We start from the raw sequence: 17256 nt of genomic DNA, 5'->3' as shown, positions 1-17256 counted from the left end.
ATTTTAAATAGTGGGGGAACCGATTCAAGTGATTAAAATCAATTATCCTACAATTGAGGTCGTGTGTTCGAGTTGCCATCCTCGTTTTTGCTTATATCAAATGCTATGATTGAATCTCACTTTCATTGCAATGGGCTTATAGTTTATGTGGTTAGCCTTCTCCAAATCTTGCTTATATTAAACTGCTATGATTGAATCTCGTTTTCTTTACAAGAGACTTATAGCTTTGGTAATTAAGAGCATTAACCTTTGCACTCATAAGTTCTAGGTTCGATTTTCCCTACCCAATATGGCTTATATAAAAAATAAAAAAAATCCTTTACTCCTGATTTTCCCCGCCCAAAAAGATATTAAGAGAAAATAAATTAAGGAATTTTCTTTTCATTTTGTACTTTTTTTGTTGGTCAAGATTTTAATTTATACTGAAGGCAAATTGTAACGAGAGAAGGGAAGAAAGCAAAAAACTTTGACCCATCGTACGAGTCGGTGAGTACAGCAAAGGATCACCACTCATCAACCAAAATGTTAAAACGTGGCGAACAAGATGGAGAGCAAGGATGTTGCGCGTGGTAGGAGATTTTTCCTCAGCCCAAGATAGGTATCTCACGGCTTTTTGCGAAGTGAAGCCAGCAACAGCAAACAGAAGCAAGACTTCCGTCTCTTCACTCTCTTCTAGCTTGCCGCCGCCGCCGTCGTCTTTTCTTGGTTTCCGAATTCGAAACCGAGTTCACTGAGCCCGAGTCACACTCAACCCAGGTAATCTTGAATTCCTATACTACCCTTCTCGTAAAGATTCAGGAACCGACAGCATAACTAAGACACTGCATCATTATATTCTACTACTGCAACACCTTGTTTTATGTTAGCTGGTGGAATTAGGGTTTACAGGAATCGTACTCGGACTATTAGGGTTTAGGCTTGCGCATCGTGTTGAGGGTCTGTAAATCTGGTGACGATTAGCTTAAAGAACAGAGTTTTGAGTCTCAGCCAATATTGGGGCACATTTGGCATTCGAATTGTAATGCCAGTGTGAAGCCCTGTGACCGAATCCAAATTATGGGTTCGGCGTAGGGAGGGTCAATGTCTAGATCGTTGCCAAACCCGTGGAAGCAAACAGGAGCTCGCATTTCTTTTTCTGATTTATAGGGTTCTAAGCTTCAGTGTTCGTTTTTGCTTTATTAGGTTTATTATGTCTGTCTTTTCAAAAACTTTTCCTTCAATTTGTGGGTTTTCGCTTAATTTTATAAAGATAATTTCTTGAGCTGAAACTGAGCCATAAGGAGAAATTAAGGTTTAGGGTGTTTTGGTCACTGGTTCGTTTTTCCTTTTTGTGTTTGTTATTGCTTTAGTTTTCATAAACTTTGGCTTCAATTTATTTTGTTTTGCTGAATTTCACGTGAAGATAATTTCTTGAGCTGAAACTAATCATCAAGGAGAACTCAAGGTTTAGTTTGTTGCGGGAATTGGTCCATTTATTTGTTAGTTACATTAGATTTTTCTATGCTTAACCGAAGTTTGAATAATTTGTTTGGATATTAGGGTTTTAAGGGTTATGCTCTAATGCACTAGGGAGATACATGGATCAATAATGGAAACTTACGCATCCATGTTGGTTGGATGTATGTAATAGATCTTAAGTGATATGATTTTGATTTAATTTTGAGAGATGATATGTATTATTGTTACATAGGTTTACACTGTAATTGCATGTGTTTATTTACTTCTTTTCCTTTGATGTCCTTGAAACAGGAAGATATGAACAGGAAAAAGAACCCTTGTGTCTTCTTAGATGTATCAACTGATGGGGACCCAATGGAAAGAGTTGTTATAGAGGTACGTAAAATCAGTCACACCTCATTGTTTGTTTGAATTTTTAGCTTGCTTCACCTTTTATAAAAGAGAACTTTTAGCTTGCATATAAAGATAAGGATGCACTTGTTTCCCCTGAAATGTGCAGCTTTTTGCTGATGTTGTTCCTAAGACAGCAGAGAATTTTAGGGCCCTCTGTACAGGTATTTTTTTAAAATTTCGATTGCGCTCATCAATAATGAATTAAATGTTATGTATGTTGGGGAAAGTGTTCCGTTTTGATTTCTAAAAAGTTTGAGGAGGCTGATTTGGTTTTTTTATTTATGGATATATTCGGTAGAATTACAAAGACTGTAGGATTTGTCAGCATAAGAGCTACATTGGGGTGGCTGAAGTAAATTAGTTTTGTAAACCTCTGTACTGGTTCTTTTATTGGATTTATAATTCTAGTAAGCAAATCCATGATTATAATGTTTGGTTCCTAACTTTTTAATCTTCTTGTTATGAGTTATCTGTTACCTACATTTTTCATCGATTAAATGATCTATAGTGTGACATTTTTGTGTTATCTTCTGTTATAGGTGATAAGGGCATTGGAAAGTCTACAGGCAAACCTCTCCATTACAAAGGATCACAATTTCATCGAATAATAAAAGGATTTATGGCCCAAGTATGTTGTTTTGTTTTTTGTTGAACCATTTGCATTATCAAATTTTACTTATCTTCCTGAAAGGACAAACCACTCTTGTGCCTGGCACAAATGTGTTATGGACTTTTTATTTCCTGACTGTCCATTTCCTTCCTTTAAATGGCTGGTAATTGTGTTTTATGTACAGACTTTGCTATGCCAATACTTAATCCTCTATCACAAAGCTTGTATTAAAAATGCCTAAAAACCAGTTTTATCATTTGCTGCTTTGAGTGATATAGTTTTCAATTATCTAGATGTGGAAGATGATGATGTTATAAGTGGAGATGGCGAGTTTTTCTATTCTCTCCTCTATGATTCCAGCAAGTTATTTATTTACCTTGTAAGTACTAACATATACATGATTGTTCATCTCTCTCTCTCTCTCTCTCTCTCTCTCTCTCTCTACACAGGGTGGTGATTTTTCAAATGGAAATGGTATGACTTTCTTCATGTAAATCAATTATTTTATTTGATGAATGTAAATTCTCTGTTTGACTTCTTAATTCATGCCCAGACATGTAAGGATCGACCTTTGATTGGTTTGCAGGCACTGGTGGAGAAAGTATTTATGGAGGGAAGTTTGCAGGTAGATTTTGTGCGTATGAATTTACACACTTGCATGCATCATAAATATTTAATTGTGCTTATGGTTTTCATTTCCCTTGCAGATGAAAATTTTAAATTGAAGCATGATGGACCTGGTGTTCTGTCTATGGCAAATGCTGGTCCAAACACAAATGGGTCCCAGTTCTTTATAATCTTCAGGCGCCAGCCTCATCTAGATGGGTAATTTATATTGCTTCTTTTATTTGTAGTTTGAGGTTAGATGCTAGATTTACTCATTACCCTCAGCCATAAATCTTGTGTAATTTCCATTGTTCACCATCTTTGAAGAGAATATTTTATGAGGGTCATTTTAGAGATATTTGAATGATGTATAGTCATTAACTCCGTTTTTAATTTATCTTCTTTGTCAGGAAACATGTTGTTTTTGGAAAGGTTGTGAAAGGAATGGATGTAGTTGAGAAAATTGAGCGAGTGGGATCAGCGGATGGAAAACCTTTCCAAACTGTGAAAATTGTCGATTGTGGTGAAGTCTCTGAGAGTAAAGTCCATGGTGCAACAGAGAAAGAGAGAGGTAATGTGTGCATATATAAGTGCTCATACAATAATTTTTTATGGCTTATAAATACTATGTAGTAGTTGCACAATGCATCTGACATGTGATCGGTCTTTCTTTCAGTTAAAAAGAGGAAATCAGGAAAGGTTTCATCATCTGAGGATGGTTCTGATGGGGAAGCAAGAGGAAGGCGTAAAAAATCCTTGAAGGGAAAAACAAAGAGAAGGAGATACTCTTCATCTGAATCCAGCTCAGACATGTCTGAGTCTAATTCCTCAGATTCAGATTCAGATTCAGATTCAGATTCCTCTCTATCTGACTCAAGTCCGTCTAGTGGCGGAAGGCGTAGGAGGAGGTCTGTTAAAAAAGGTAAGCACCAGCGTTCAAGGAAAAGAAGTGATGGGAAAAAAGAGCGGAAGAGAGGCCGGCATGCCAAACGATCAAGGCGCAAGACAAAACGGTCTGATTTCTAGTTTCTTCAAACACAACTTCTTTTTTCTTTCTGTTTTTCTGCCTTAGTCTCCTTAATTCTGGTTATGATATTTTGTTTTCTTTTTCAGGAGATTGGAAAGTTCAAGTGATACAGAAAGTGAGAGTACTAGAAGCAGCACAAGCAGTTCTGATGATGATAAAGATGGTCCTCATGTTGCTTCTCGTAAAACCAGTAACCTAAAGCGTGCAGAAAAAAATCTTTCAACAAATCTTGGTATGTCATCTATTTCATAACAAGATGACCTCTATTACCTGATAATGGTTAATGTGATTTATTTTTTTGTTAGCATTTACCATATGTACATATATATGTTGTGTGTATGCACACGTGCAAGACAGCAAGGGTTTTAAATAGATTTGTTTGAAATCTATCCTTCATTTTATAGTCTAGTGTGAACTTTTGGTTCGTCATGATGTTACAGATGTGGGAAAGGAACCCCCTCCTCTAGTTAAAAAAACTGTTGTTGAACAGAGGAACAATCATGATAGGGAGAAAAGTGAGGACAACTCATCCCAAGAAGAAGGTGAATTGTCTCCGAAGAATGATGCCCGTATAAATAACGGGCATAATGCAGAAGCCAAAACAGCTAATCGGAATTCCTACTCAGATGACTCCAGGTTTCTACTGTTTACTTGCTTCCCTTTTATATTTTTTTAATGTATGTATGGGTTCAGTTGGGCAGAATATGCATAATTGGTATTTAATAATTCTTTGATTGCTTGAAATTTCTGTGCATATTTAATCAGCAGAAGTCCGACTCGCAAAAGGAGGTCAAGAAGCAGTCCAAGCACAAGTCCTAAAAGAATTTCAAGTGGAAGTTCGCCAAGGAATTCTGGTGAGCAAAACAGAGGAAGGCCTTCTAGGAGTCCATTGGGCAGCCCTGTCTACAAAGGCCCTGAACCTTCTACCCATGACCGGGGTTTGTCAAGAAGCACTACTCCAAATGGCACTCCAAAGCGTGTTAGAAAAGGGCGTGGCTTCACTGAGCGCTATGCCTTTGCACGTCGCTACCGCACTCCATCCCCAGAGCAGCCACTTCATAACTCCTATCGTTATGGTGGAAGAGACGTGTATAGAAATAACCGTGATAGGTAATTTCAGGATCATGCAATTGAATTATGAGTAAGAATGCATGAGCTCAAAATAATTCATCTTTGGTGTTTTTTGAAGGTACTCAAACTACAGAAATTATTCTGAGCACTCACCACGTAGACGTTTCCGGAGTCCACCAAGAGGCGGGAGCCCTCCCAGGTTCTCTCTCTCTCTCTCTCTCTCTCTCAACCTGCCTGAAGAAATTCTGAGCCATTGTATAAATTAAATATCAACTGTATGCTGGTTTGCATCAACTATGGACTTGTAGGCCTCATCAAAAGATGAGGAAAAGTCACAGCTAGAATGATCCTTCTGTTTAGAGGGAAGAAGTAAAACCATTGTGATTTTGTTTGAAACCCATTAATTGGAGTATGCCTAGGGAAAAATCTGTGGCATCATCCCCAAGTCCTCTCAAAGAATAAAGGGAAATTGTTACAGTGCTAATAATTCAGAAGCATTTATCCTGTCCGTCAATAAATGAGTCACACTGGATGAAATTAAACTTGTTGAACTTTTGAATCTTTATATGTGATGACTTGGGAACAATGGCCGTCACTGATACTGATAGTGGCTTTTGTATGGATGTGTGTACTTAATGTCACATGTTTATAGAAAGTGCGGGAAGAAAATGTTTGACTTGATGACTGGATTATATTACCTGGTGATTTCAACTACTGGGAAGAGGATCTTGGCTCCCTTAGTATTTTAGCCAGAACTGTAGTTTTACTGCATTATGATCCTGCAATTAATTGGATTTGTTAGTTTTTTTCTTGATATTGATTGGTTTTTCTGTTTATATAGATACAGAAGCAGGAGAAGTCGAAGTAGGAGCAATTCCCGCAGCCCTGGTGGTTATCGTGGCCGTAATAGGGACCGCAGCCGCAGCCGCAGTCGCAGCCGTAGTCCTAGTCTAGCAGATCGACCTCCTGTAAGTGAGAGACTAAAATCCCGCCTTGGACCCCGAATTGGTGATCAGCACTCTCCAGACAGAGGTAGGCCCAAGTCCAGGTCAAGGAGCCGAGGGCCCTCTCATTCTAGATCTCCAGATGCTACACCAAAGCGTCGTAATAGAACTCCTAGGTCTCCCAGCAGGTCAACATCAAGCTCCCCATCTGGACAAAGGGGTTTGGTTTCATATGAAGATATCAGTCCTTAATCTTTATTCCTGATACTGGGACAAGGGTATGGCATCTTGAGCAAGGAGAGAAGCAAATGATATCTTGCACTGGGACAAAAGGTAGTGGCATCGTGAGTACATGTATCTGTATGCAGACAGAATGGATCAGTAGGCATTCTAGGTTTATCTGTCTCATTGGATCTTTGCTTTCACATGGCAATGTAATTTGAATGTAATAATGTACTTATTTTTTAGGATTTTGTGTGGGGTTTTTTTCCCCCTTTTTTCGTGCCATGGTGCAAGATACCGAGGGATTTAATTCTGAGACAAATAGCGATGCCGATTTTGAGCCCCCAAAAAAAAAAAACATAATTTTTTGTAGGGGCATGTGATGCCCCAGATTCTTACAAATTATGTGACCATTTTCATTTCTTAGAAGAATAGAAGGGGAATAAATCAATTCGTTGGTGAAAAGAAACCCACACATGGAGGCTTCACACAAATTTAATTTTATTGGAGATCATCAAACGGTTGATAAAGAAAAATTAAAAATGTGATTGGAACTTTATTAGCGATCATCAACAATTCAGTCTCATCCTGTATACACACACTAGGACAACTATGCCTGCCTACTAGGAGTGAAACCAACCAAAAGCACACGAAAAGATGCTGAAATATAATGTTTTCTGTCTCTCTCTCTCTCTCTCTCTCTCTCTCTCTCTCTCAGATTGGTTGACCTTTGGGTACAATTTGATCCTTGAGCCACATGTATATAGGCACCAGAACAAAGTATGTTGCTGCCATGACACCCAAGATGAACCGCACAAAGAACGACCACGGATTTACAGGCTTTGTCACATCCTCTTCTTTTGGACCAAGCTGCATCCAAACACAGAGACAGATGAAAAGTAAATAAGATAGAAAGTAGAATGAAGGAACCACACATTACAAAACAAGATCAATATCGTTTTTGAGTTGACAGGAACTTCCAGTTCAAGTAATCATTCTAGTGCAAGTATAACCAAACTACTACACAATTGGAATCCACTAGTTTCATCAAAGTGATTGGCTATAAACCGATAAGAAATCGAACCCAGAAGAATAATAATCATCAAGACATAGGTCAAACAGAGTTCTCCATGAGAAATTACCTGTAAAGGAGAATCCCCGGATGCTGGTTTAACGCCTGTTACAGAACATCCCATTATCAATCCATGCCGGCGAACCCCACGATACCATTTTGGGCCAATTCTTTTCAGTTGGACATCTTTAAACCCTGCCTTTTGGAACCATTCAATGTACTCTTCCTCCTTTGGGAAAAGCATCCACACATCTGCAAAGAAGCGAGATAACCAAAATGTTGGGTACACAGGACCAATTAAGCATGCTTTTCCTCCAAGTTTTAAGACCCTGTATGCTTCCTTGATGCCACGCTGTGGGTCTGGCCAGTACTCAATGCTGAGAAAATGCAAGCATTAGAAAGATTCTAAGAAAGTTAGAGTGTATGTGTAGACTCAGGATGAATTAAAACTGAATATCATCCTGCAGATTATTACCACATATTTGAGTTCAATCATTCAAATGCATTTATAAACCCAAAAAACTCTTGCATGTAGATGCTCCTATCAGCCATAATGAAAAGGGAGTTTAGGAAACACAATTCAGACTGATACTTTCTTCTTAATTTCACATTAATGTTTAACTCTTCCTTCAATAACACTCAAATTGACAGACGTGGACACTGATAGCATTCTAAATAGGCGAAGACTTCTTTCTAGCCTTTAAATTGACATACAATCAACAGATTACATGACAACTTGCAATTTCAAGATTAAGAAAAGCTAGAAAATACACCAAATGAAAGAAGTATGAGCAACGTACCTTCCAGCAGATACATATCGATCAGCGTAATCAGTTCGAAAAGGGAGGTCCTCAGCATCACCCTCAATAATCTTGCAATCCTTCAAGGGCTCCTTCTGCTTTGCCTTGGCGAGCTGATGAGGGGACTGGTCAAGAATGGTGACATTCTTGGCATCCACATGCTTAACTATACCCAAAGTGGTGAAGCCAGTACCACCACCAACATCTACAACAATCATATTCCTATTACTGAGATCAGCTGGTTCAAGTGCCTCATCCCTCATGTCCTCAGTCCAATGCCCAGGGTTTATGACATGATCATACACAATTGAGAGGAACCTATAGAACCAAAAAGCCTCTTTCTTATGCTGAATGAACCTAGGCTGGGATGCTGGCCTAGAAGCTGAGAAGCTGCACTTGGGCACAATGGTTCTGGTGCAAGACTTGGAAATTCTTGTACTTGAAACTAAACCCATCTTCAGAAATTGCTTCCCATGAAGATCTGACCCCATGAAACCCAACCCGTTTGGGGTTATGCCTCTGATGAGTGAGAGGTTCTCAGCCCCATTGAGCATTGCAGAGACCATGGTTTAATTTGATCAATGATCAATCAGAATAAACCCACAAAGAAAAGCTAGTAAATTTCACTTGGGTTCAGTAATCTGATGACTACAATGAAAACCCACATGCAAATTTAGCAGCTTTTGGGTTATTTCTTGCCACTCTCAGTGAATCAATGTGCTTTCTGTGTTCATTTTTATCTCTCTTGAACTGGAACAACAGACAAAAAATGTACAGTGGAGCTTACCAGTTGAGTGAGCTTGAAAGGGAGAACCTTGTCAGCGTTGAACACACACCACAAGTTTTGGCCAAGAGGTATATACAAACAAAAAGCTTGTGATTGAACTGTGACTAAGCGTTCTTGTGGTGGTACTTGCAGTTACGAAACAAGATTAAATGTTTATTTTTTTTCCTACTTTTTATGGTTTAATTCTTATTTTTTAAGGCCAGAATATTCCAAAAAACTAGAAGCAGAAAAAAGCTTTTAACTCATCAAGAACGTATTCTATAAATTAAGGCATATCCGTCCAAAAACAATATAAACAAGGGCAAGTACTAAGTATTAACAACTGAATTCTAATTTTCAAGAAATTTTATTTGCATTTAAAAAAAAGAATCTAACCTCACTTTTCCATTTTTGTTTGTTTAATTGGAGGTGATAATAAATAAAAAAATTAAAAAAAAAAGTGGAAAAGGAGAAGATAGGTGATACCAGAGAAAAAAGGGGAAAATATAATCTAAACAGAGTTCACAAGAGTTCATTTTTTTAAGTTTCAGTTTTATATATTTTCTCTTATTAGTTCCTTCCTCATCTCCTATACATCTCCTCCTACCCTCCCAACATAACATTTCCTCTCCATATCGTTCTGAAAACTAAGCAAAAGCAAAAATCTTACTCAACCACATTAATACGTTCTTTCTTTTTTTTATATTTAACTGCTTCATTAAAAACTTGGTAATTGGTGCCTAGTCCCTTTTCTTCTTAGCGCATTGACTTTACACTTGCATAGAATTAGGAGTTACTTGAGATTCAGATATGCAAATAGATTACTTTTTTCGCCATGCACAAAGAGTACAAACACCACTCAAGAATTTTTTTTTTAAATTTTTTTTTTAAAATCAAATAAAAACTACATTAGATAAACTTCAACGATAGAATCAAAAATATCAATTTTAAATACCAATTCAAAGAGGGCAACCAACTAACATGTTAAAAGCAAAACTAACGCTGACAAAAGTCATATTAAAACTAAGCCCACATCACCACAATTAACCATAAGGCCAAATAAAGCCCACAAATCCAATATAATCAAAACCTTAAAACAACCCATGAGCCTAGACGAATCCTATCACCACTACCTGAAGAAGCGTCATCTCGGCCACACCCACCACAACATCTGTACACATATATGGAGAAAATATGATTTTCAGCGATTTACCTGTGCATAAGATCAAACAAATAAATGTAAACAACTACCTTGCCAAAGAACAATTGGATAATTTGCAACAACTTCCGTCAAAGACGATGTACCTTCAAATTTAGAGGATATGAGTGGCATTAGGGAGCGGGTTTCGAGAGCAATATTTAATTGAGAACATAGACTAAAAGAGGTGATAGGAAACTTCAATCTAATAATGGCTCAGAAGAAACCACCACAATGAGCTTTTATTCAACATGCCCCAGTAAACTTATTCACTGACCTAAAAGAAAAATACGAGAAGAGAAGAGAGGAAGAAGGGCAGTGACGCTTCTTACTCAAGATTCAAGAATAGATTAACTAGTTAATTAATAACTTTAATTTAAATACTATATTCCCTCTTAGGAACCATCAATCATTGGCCAGAGGATTTCGGCGGGAATTCCTGTGCCTTAACTTGTAGCCGTTGGATTCCCCGTCATTATAAAAAGACGAGACATCAAACATCTTAGAATCTTTTTTTAACCATGCTCAACGAATCTCATCTTCATAATTTTAAATTTAATAGCTGCCGAATTTACAATTTTAACCATCGGCATATGTAGAAGTCAAGCTGAAAATCACAAATATACCAGGGACGTATCAGTAATTACACAACAAGACGGCTTTTTCAGATCTATTAATCACAACAAATCACGTAGAATTAAAATGGTCCAGACATTTTACAGCAAAGCTCCGAACAATACACAGAAATTATATATAAGTGCACCTTGCCATCCCATTCAAAACTCAAGCTTCACTTCACTTTCTATCATCCCACGCTAAACTCTAAACCCGTTAGTTCATCGTGATGGAGCTTCCCGTGAACCTCCGCCCTGACCAGGCAAGCCCCGAGTGGTTGAGCAAGGGCGACAACGCTTGGCAGCTCACGGCCGCCACGCTTGTCGGCATGCAAAGCGTGCCGGGCCTCGTCATCCTCTACGGAAGCATAGTAAAAAAGAAGTGGGCCGTGAACTCGGCCTTCATGGCCCTCTATGCCTTCGCAGCTGTCTTGGTCTGTTGGGTCGGCTGGGGCTACCAAATGTCATTTGGGGATGAGCTCTTCAAGTTCCTGGGCTGGCCCCACGTCGCCATGAACCAAGAATACCTCCTGAAACAAACATTCGTTGGGTATTTGCCAAACGCGACCATGGTTTATTTTCAGTTCGTGTTTGCGGCGATCACGTTGATTTTGATTGCTGGGGCATTGTTGGGGAGGATGAACTTTCATGCGTGGATGCTATTTGTTCCCCTTTGGTTGACATTTTCTTATACAATTACTTGTTACAGTATTTGGAACCCCCATGGGTGGTTGGCTAAGATGGGCGTTATTGATTACTCTGGTGGCTTTGTCATCCACCTCTCCTCCGGTGTCGCCGGTTTCACAGCAGCTTACTGGGTATGTAACATAATGTATCCATGTTATATTGGCGTCAATCGTTCATGTCTCGCCTTAAAAAAGGCAGGCTTAGTGTAACACTAAAAGTTTTATTAATTAATCAGGTGCTTTGAGTTGGTTTTATAAAAGAATTACAGGTGTTGTCTTTTTATGGGTGCAGGTGGGGCCAAGGGCAACCAATGACAGGGAAAGGTTCCCGCCAAACAACATCCTGCTTATGCTGGCAGGGGCAGGCCTACTGTGGATGGGGTGGACTGGATTCAACGGTGGAGATCCTTACATGGTGAGCACAGACGCATCTCTGGCCGTCCTCAACACCCACGTGTGCACTGCCACTAGCTTGCTAACGTGGCTCTTGCTTGACATTGTTTTCTTTGGGAAGCCCTCTGTGATTGGTGCCACTCAGGGCATGATCACCGGCTTAGTTTGCATCACCCCGGCCGCGGGTATATATATTAGTCACTTCACATTTTATATACCCTTTTGCTATGATTTGAAAGTATGATTAAATATCATGTGTGCTTAAACATAAAGGTGAATAGTTAGGAGTATGAAATTAATTCTGTTAATTTGGTTTGCGTTAGCATATAGAGCCAGTCCTAAAATTCTGGGGTTCGAAACAAATGACATTTATATAAACTTTTTCAATAATTACTCACAAAAATCTATTGTTATAGGTGTGGTGCAAGGTTGGGCAGCAATGATCATGGGAGTACTGTCCGGAAGCATCCCATGGTACACCATGATGGTCCTCCACAAGAAAATCAGTATCCTAAAGCATGTGGATGACACAATGGCTGTGTTCCACACCCACGCCGTGGCCGGAAGCCTAGGGGGCATCCTCACCGGCTTCTTTTCCAATCCGAAGCTATGCCGAATCTTCTATTTGGTAGACGATTGGCAACACTATATTGGCCTAGCCTATGGATTGAAAACTGGCCAGTTTAAGGCAGGGTTTAAGCAAATGGGAATTCAAATCCTTGGGATATTGTTTGTCATTGTTGTGAATGTGATCACCACTAGCATAATTTGCTTCCTCTTGGGGCGCTTTATCCCGCTGAGGCTCAACGAAGATGAGTTGCAGATCGGAGATGATGCAATTCATGGAGAGGAGGCTTATGCATTGTGGGGAGATGGAGAGAAGTATGATGGTTCAAAGCACAATTCAGTTTATGGCTTGGAAGAGTTTGCTCAAGTGCCGCCTAAAGCTGAGGCCTGAAGTTGAAAATGCCTTTCTTTTTATTTTGTTTTTATTTTTATCTTTATTTTGGTTGTGTTTGTGTGTTTTCTCTGAAGAAAAATATAATGTATTATATACTCAGCGTCTAATGTAATAAGAAGTTAACCATATGGACAACAAACAGGTTGGTCATTCGATTGAAATGAACCTCTCTTGCCTTGTTTGTGTGAAAACCCTCTGCATTTATTTAAAACATGGATCCCTAAAAGAATCATGTGCAACTTCACCCAAGACAGTAGGCACATGCTCTAGCCATATGACCTAGAGCACAACTAATGTTTCCTGAAAGGCAAGTTTCGTCATAAATTTAAGAATTGGTTTTAGTGACAATATTGCACCTATATTAATACTAATACTTTGAAAACGGAAAACCTTAGTGACATTATGCACTCAAATTATAATACGTTGAAAGATTATATCATGCGATCGTATTTTAATACTAAACAATAATTTGTCGGACAATTTTGTTGATCAAAAGTCTTCACAATTGGCATTTAGCAAGTACAATCTTGGTCATCAAAAACCCATTTTGCATCCCAAGCTCATTGGCCATGGCAAAGTCCAAATCTACATTCATTTAAAAACATTTGATGTTGATTTATTTTAATTTTTTGTAAGCATCTTTTATATTGAAATGAACGATAATATACTAAATTCACACATATTACATAGATACTAAAACTCAAACCCATAACATTTTATGAAAAAACGAATACTTCGTACTACTACATTAATAAATCATTTGCCACGTGTTACGTATTTAAGTAGAAAGAAACATAGAAGATGTCTATGGGAAACAGAAAGAGACACACACCAAAAAGGCAGGCACTTTTCCAAGTGGGAAGTAGCTAGCTGCTGTCTCTGTTCCACTAGAAAACACATCATCAAATGTACATTAAAATAGAGATCAATGAATATTAATAAACCGAAACACTCTTTCCACAAGGCTTCAAATTATTTTATTAAGGTATGAAATGAAATGAAAACAATGAAGATTGGTTATAAAACTTAAAATAAATATACAGAAAATGTTTCGTTGTCAAAGAAAAAATCCGAAGGACAAACTGGGAAGTGAGAGAGCAAAATTAAATTAAAAGTCCAGATATTTATTTAAGTTTTTTCTTTTTGGGTTGGTGAAAGCTTGTTACTTGGAATATAGGGACGAGGGAGAGAAAAGTCGAACTTGTACGAAAATTCTTTCTCGCCCAACTCTCTGAAACACCATCCACCAGATCTGTGTGCTGATTCTGAACATGGTTTTGTAATGAGTGTGAGTCGGCAGTGAAGAATGGCGTCCGATACGGCGTCGTCGGTGGACGAACAGGCACAGCTGGTTGCTTCAGTTGGTTCACTTGCAGGAGGAGGAGGCGGCTCCACTGATAACAGAGGAAGGCATCGGATTCTCGCTGAACTCAACCGTCTTGAACAAGAACTCAAATTCTTGCAGGTTTCTTATTTTCCTTTCTCTCACTCTCTCTCTTTTCTTGGGTTCTTATTGCCACTTGCTTGTTTTCTCTGAATGTTGTTTGTTTCCCGGGAAAATTCTTCCGTGGAAAACATTTCCCACTTCTTTCTTTTCTTTATTTGAGGTTCCAATTATAAGGGTAAATAAAAAAGTTCTCTGCTTGGCTGTTAAAAGTAAAGAAAGGAACTTTCTTTCTGAAAAAGAAAAGTCATATGGTTTATATTTGCCAAGACATTGCTTCTTTAAGCTTTCTAGAAATCAGAGTTTTACCGAAAAATTTCTTGGGTTGGAAAATGGGCTGACTACATATTGAATTTGGAGCTTAGAGTGGTCAACCTTGAGGGCTTGTGATGCAGTTTGCTCTGACTTTATAAGGTATCAATTAACGAAATTTGATAATAGGGAGGTAATTAATCATCTATATAATCGGTGAGGTTAGCAGATAAGCTGCAGACTTCGTCAACAGCACATTGGCAAGAGCAGAGGGCTGAAGAACTGTAAACTCATTGTTCTACGTGGAAACTAAATGTGACTAGAAAACTAAAGAATGTTTTTTTAATTCTTCAATAGTAAATAGAAAGTTGGCCTCTTTCACATTGGATTTATTAACAGCTGTTTTAGGGGTAAAATCATACTGCTCGAGTTTACTATATATAACTTGTTGCAAATCAACGGTGCGAATGGCCTATCTGACCGACAAGTTCTTTGTTGATCTGAACAGATAATCATTTGGCCCTTGATGTGGCTGTATTCAATCACCTTTGCGTGCATTTTGTGTTATCATGTCGTATCATAGTCGAGCTATAAAACGGACGACTTCACAGCTCAGGTCTTAGAAGGTGTATCCAGACCTCTTGTATTTAGGTTTCCAAGTGAAACGTAAAGTTTTTTTTGCCTGTTCCAGGGCATTGATCCTGTAGGGACTTTCCAGTCTTAGAACTTGTACCAAAGACTCTTGGGATTGCTTGTGTAGGAACTTTAAATTGCCAGCTTTGCTTGGTTTCTTTATCTTCTGGGGATGTTTATATTTCATACTCCTTGCAGAATTCTAGGTCTTGTTCTAATAATTTGGGGATTTCTTCAGAAATTTCTATTTATGTAGCTACATTCTGTGGTCTTCATAAATAACTAGCAAACAGCCTTCTGGTGCATAACTACACCCTTTTAGACAGAATAAGCGCTTGCAAGTTGCATGCTATTAATCAGTTAAATGTATCATTTCATTCATGGCATTACCCTATTAGGCGAATAGTAATTTGATCAATGATGAAGGGGAATTCAAAGACCTCTTCCAACCTTGGGAAGAGAAATACCACAAGATTAAGAGCTAATTGGTCCAATTGTCAAAATGGTCATGGCCGGTAACAGGAAGAGGGCCAATGTTGTATGGGGTTGTCTTGTTCATGCTGTATTCTGGAACATTTGGTTAGAACGTAACTGGAAAATTTTTAAGGAAACCGTGGGGGTGGACTCAGACGAACTTTGGGATAGAGTGAAGTTTGGGGCCTCTCTTCGGGCGTCCGTTTCTGCTGAGTTTAAGGACTATCATTATTCTACCATTCTGCGAGACTTTAGCGCTGTCTTAGTTTGATTATGTCCTTCTCTTAGGATTGTTCACTAAATCTCTTGCTGGGGTTTATTTTCTTACAGTCCTGTCTTCTTTCTCTTTGTTTCTTGTGTAGTCCTGTATTTTGTTCTGTTCTGTTTGAGGAGGATTTCTTATCCCCTCTTTATCAATACAACGTTTCTATTAAAATAATAATAATAAAATAGGTCCAATTGTAACTTTTTTTGTACATTCACATTTATGCCAAGATACATTATTTTATCTCTATCGTTGTCATATAAAAAGTACTGCAGAAAAGTCACTCTTGTGTTTGTTCACACTCAGTTTACATTCTTATGTTACTTTCTTGCTTTGCATATCAGGAAGAGTTGGGAGAGCTCGAAAGGACTGAGAACGTTTCGACCATATGTTCAGAGTAAGTAGAAGCAACGATTCTTTAATTATGAGCAAAGACCTAAAGGATGATCATAATTCTCAGAAGTTTTAGTATGTCCTGTCCAAACATGGTAAATCTGATAAACTCAATGATAAGTGATGATCTCTTTTTCATTCATGCTTCTTAGATTGCTGCCCTACGCCGAAGGCACGGCGGATCCTCTACTTCCAGTGTAAGTTGTATAACCAATCTCCTCACTTTGAAACAACCACAATTGCTTATATTTATAATGCTCTATCCTCTGATTTATTCTGATTGCAGAACAAATGGACCTGTAAATCTATTATGGGATCGATGGTTCGAAGGACCCCAGGATTCACAACGTTGCAGTTGTCGGATACTCTGATTTGATGCAATCTAACATTGCTAGCGCCATTCTTAATTTTTCATCTTACGTTCAAAATTTTGTACCAGGTCTGGTACAAATGGTCGTTAGGTTGACGGTATTGAATGTAGAATTTACCAATGACTTCGTATGAAGTTTGTACATTAAATTCACCATATGTAATTTGTTGCACATTTCGACTTCATTTTGAACTGGCGCTCATGTACTGACCATAAAACAAAAAAATAAAGCAAATGTGGGTTAGGTCAAGATATTGCGCTCCCCTTTGCATCCCCTTTGCATTCCCTTTGCACCCGGGTTCAATCTCCCTACCCATACATTGAAGTATTTACTATCACTTGTTTTTTTTTAAAAAAAGAACAAAAAAAAGAGGGTGAAAAATCTCTGTCTGGGCCTTTAGTGTTGGCTGTTGTTAAGGGATTAGTCAAAGTGAAGCCAACTTGAACTTCATCCCAGTCAAAGTCGTGACATTTGTTATAAGATTGTAGACATGGGCTTGGGTGAAAATCCTGCATCTGTAATCATATGGGGTTGCTGGTGTTGAGACTTTTTAATCAACCCAAAATTTCAGGGCCGACTTTTGGACAATCTAAAAGACTTGAA

The 17256-nt window shown here is 38.4% G+C and overlaps 4 protein-coding genes across 5 annotated transcripts; 3 read left to right on the top strand and 1 right to left on the bottom strand.

Moving 5' to 3' along the window:
* LOC18767751 (peptidyl-prolyl cis-trans isomerase CYP63) lies at positions 574-6780 on the top strand. Of its 2 annotated transcripts, none has more exons than XM_020569660.1 (14): positions 574-756; positions 1750-1833; positions 1958-2012; positions 2391-2479; positions 2911-2935; positions 3048-3086; positions 3169-3286; positions 3478-3638; positions 3744-4080; positions 4181-4326; positions 4535-4730; positions 4860-5204; positions 5284-5364; positions 6007-6780. In XM_020569660.1, exons 2-14 carry the CDS (start codon positions 1756-1758, stop codon positions 6359-6361), a joined length of 2025 nt encoding a protein of 674 aa, XP_020425249.1. In that variant the 5' UTR covers positions 574-756; positions 1750-1755; the 3' UTR covers positions 6362-6780. The 2 variants fall into 2 exon arrangements, with proteins under 2 accessions (XP_020425249.1, XP_007199724.1); XM_007199662.2 differs by having other exon boundaries at positions 575-756; positions 4863-5204.
* LOC18767488 (2-methyl-6-phytyl-1,4-hydroquinone methyltransferase, chloroplastic) lies at positions 6854-9094 on the bottom strand. Its single transcript, XM_007201178.2, has 3 exons — positions 8204-9094; positions 7474-7780; positions 6854-7201 (listed from the first exon to the last, which is right to left on the bottom strand). Exons 1-3 carry the CDS (start codon positions 8767-8769, stop codon positions 7046-7048), a joined length of 1029 nt encoding a protein of 342 aa, XP_007201240.1. The 5' UTR covers positions 8770-9094; the 3' UTR covers positions 6854-7045.
* LOC18766387 (ammonium transporter 3 member 1) lies at positions 11012-13072 on the top strand. Its single transcript, XM_007200936.2, has 3 exons — positions 11012-11599; positions 11760-12045; positions 12277-13072. The coding sequence occupies exons 1-3, from the start codon at positions 11012-11014 to the stop codon at positions 12816-12818; spliced, it is 1416 nt and encodes a 471-aa protein (XP_007200998.1). The 3' UTR covers positions 12819-13072.
* LOC18767718 (guanine nucleotide-binding protein subunit gamma 1) lies at positions 13956-16902 on the top strand. Its single transcript, XM_007201365.2, has 4 exons — positions 13956-14286; positions 16234-16286; positions 16435-16479; positions 16569-16902. Exons 1-4 carry the CDS (start codon positions 14128-14130, stop codon positions 16651-16653), a joined length of 342 nt encoding a protein of 113 aa, XP_007201427.1. The 5' UTR covers positions 13956-14127; the 3' UTR covers positions 16654-16902.

Source organism: Prunus persica, chromosome G8 (assembly GCF_000346465.2).
Source record: "Prunus persica cultivar Lovell chromosome G8, Prunus_persica_NCBIv2, whole genome shotgun sequence".
In the NCBI taxonomy this organism is placed as follows: domain Eukaryota; kingdom Viridiplantae; phylum Streptophyta; class Magnoliopsida; order Rosales; family Rosaceae; genus Prunus; species Prunus persica.
The sequence above is the reverse complement of the archived record's forward strand: the minus strand, read 5'-3'. Positions and strand labels throughout refer to the sequence as shown.

Excerpts from the sequence above, each read along its gene's own strand:
- LOC18766387 (XM_007200936.2), top strand. The coding sequence starts at position 11,012 with ATGGAGCTTCCCGTGAACCTCCGCCCTGACCAGGCAAGCCCCGAGTGG. Across the intron at positions 11,600-11,759 it reads GTTTCACAGCAGCTTACTGG|GTGGGGCCAAGGGCAACCAA; the intron begins GTATGTAACATA and ends TTATGGGTGCAG. Across the intron at positions 12,046-12,276 it reads TTGCATCACCCCGGCCGCGG|GTGTGGTGCAAGGTTGGGCA; the intron begins GTATATATATTA and ends CTATTGTTATAG.
- LOC18767718 (XM_007201365.2), top strand. The coding sequence starts at position 14,128 with ATGGCGTCCGATACGGCGTCGTCGGTGGACGAACAGGCACAGCTGGTT. Across the intron at positions 16,287-16,434 it reads GTTTCGACCATATGTTCAGA|ATTGCTGCCCTACGCCGAAG; the intron begins GTAAGTAGAAGC and ends CATGCTTCTTAG. Across the intron at positions 16,480-16,568 it reads GCGGATCCTCTACTTCCAGT|AACAAATGGACCTGTAAATC; the intron begins GTAAGTTGTATA and ends TTCTGATTGCAG.
- LOC18767488 (XM_007201178.2), bottom strand. The coding sequence starts at position 8,769 with ATGGTCTCTGCAATGCTCAATGGGGCTGAGAACCTCTCACTCATCAGA. Across the intron at positions 7,781-8,203 it reads CGATATGTATCTGCTGGAAG|CATTGAGTACTGGCCAGACC; the intron begins GTACGTTGCTCA and ends GCATTTTCTCAG. Across the intron at positions 7,202-7,473 it reads CCGGGGATTCTCCTTTACAG|CTTGGTCCAAAAGAAGAGGA; the intron begins GTAATTTCTCAT and ends GTTTGGATGCAG.
- LOC18767751 (XM_020569660.1), top strand. The coding sequence starts at position 1,756 with ATGAACAGGAAAAAGAACCCTTGTGTCTTCTTAGATGTATCAACTGAT. Across the intron at positions 2,936-3,047 it reads TGATTTTTCAAATGGAAATG|GCACTGGTGGAGAAAGTATT; the intron begins GTATGACTTTCT and ends ATTGGTTTGCAG. Across the intron at positions 3,087-3,168 it reads TTATGGAGGGAAGTTTGCAG|ATGAAAATTTTAAATTGAAG; the intron begins GTAGATTTTGTG and ends TTTCCCTTGCAG.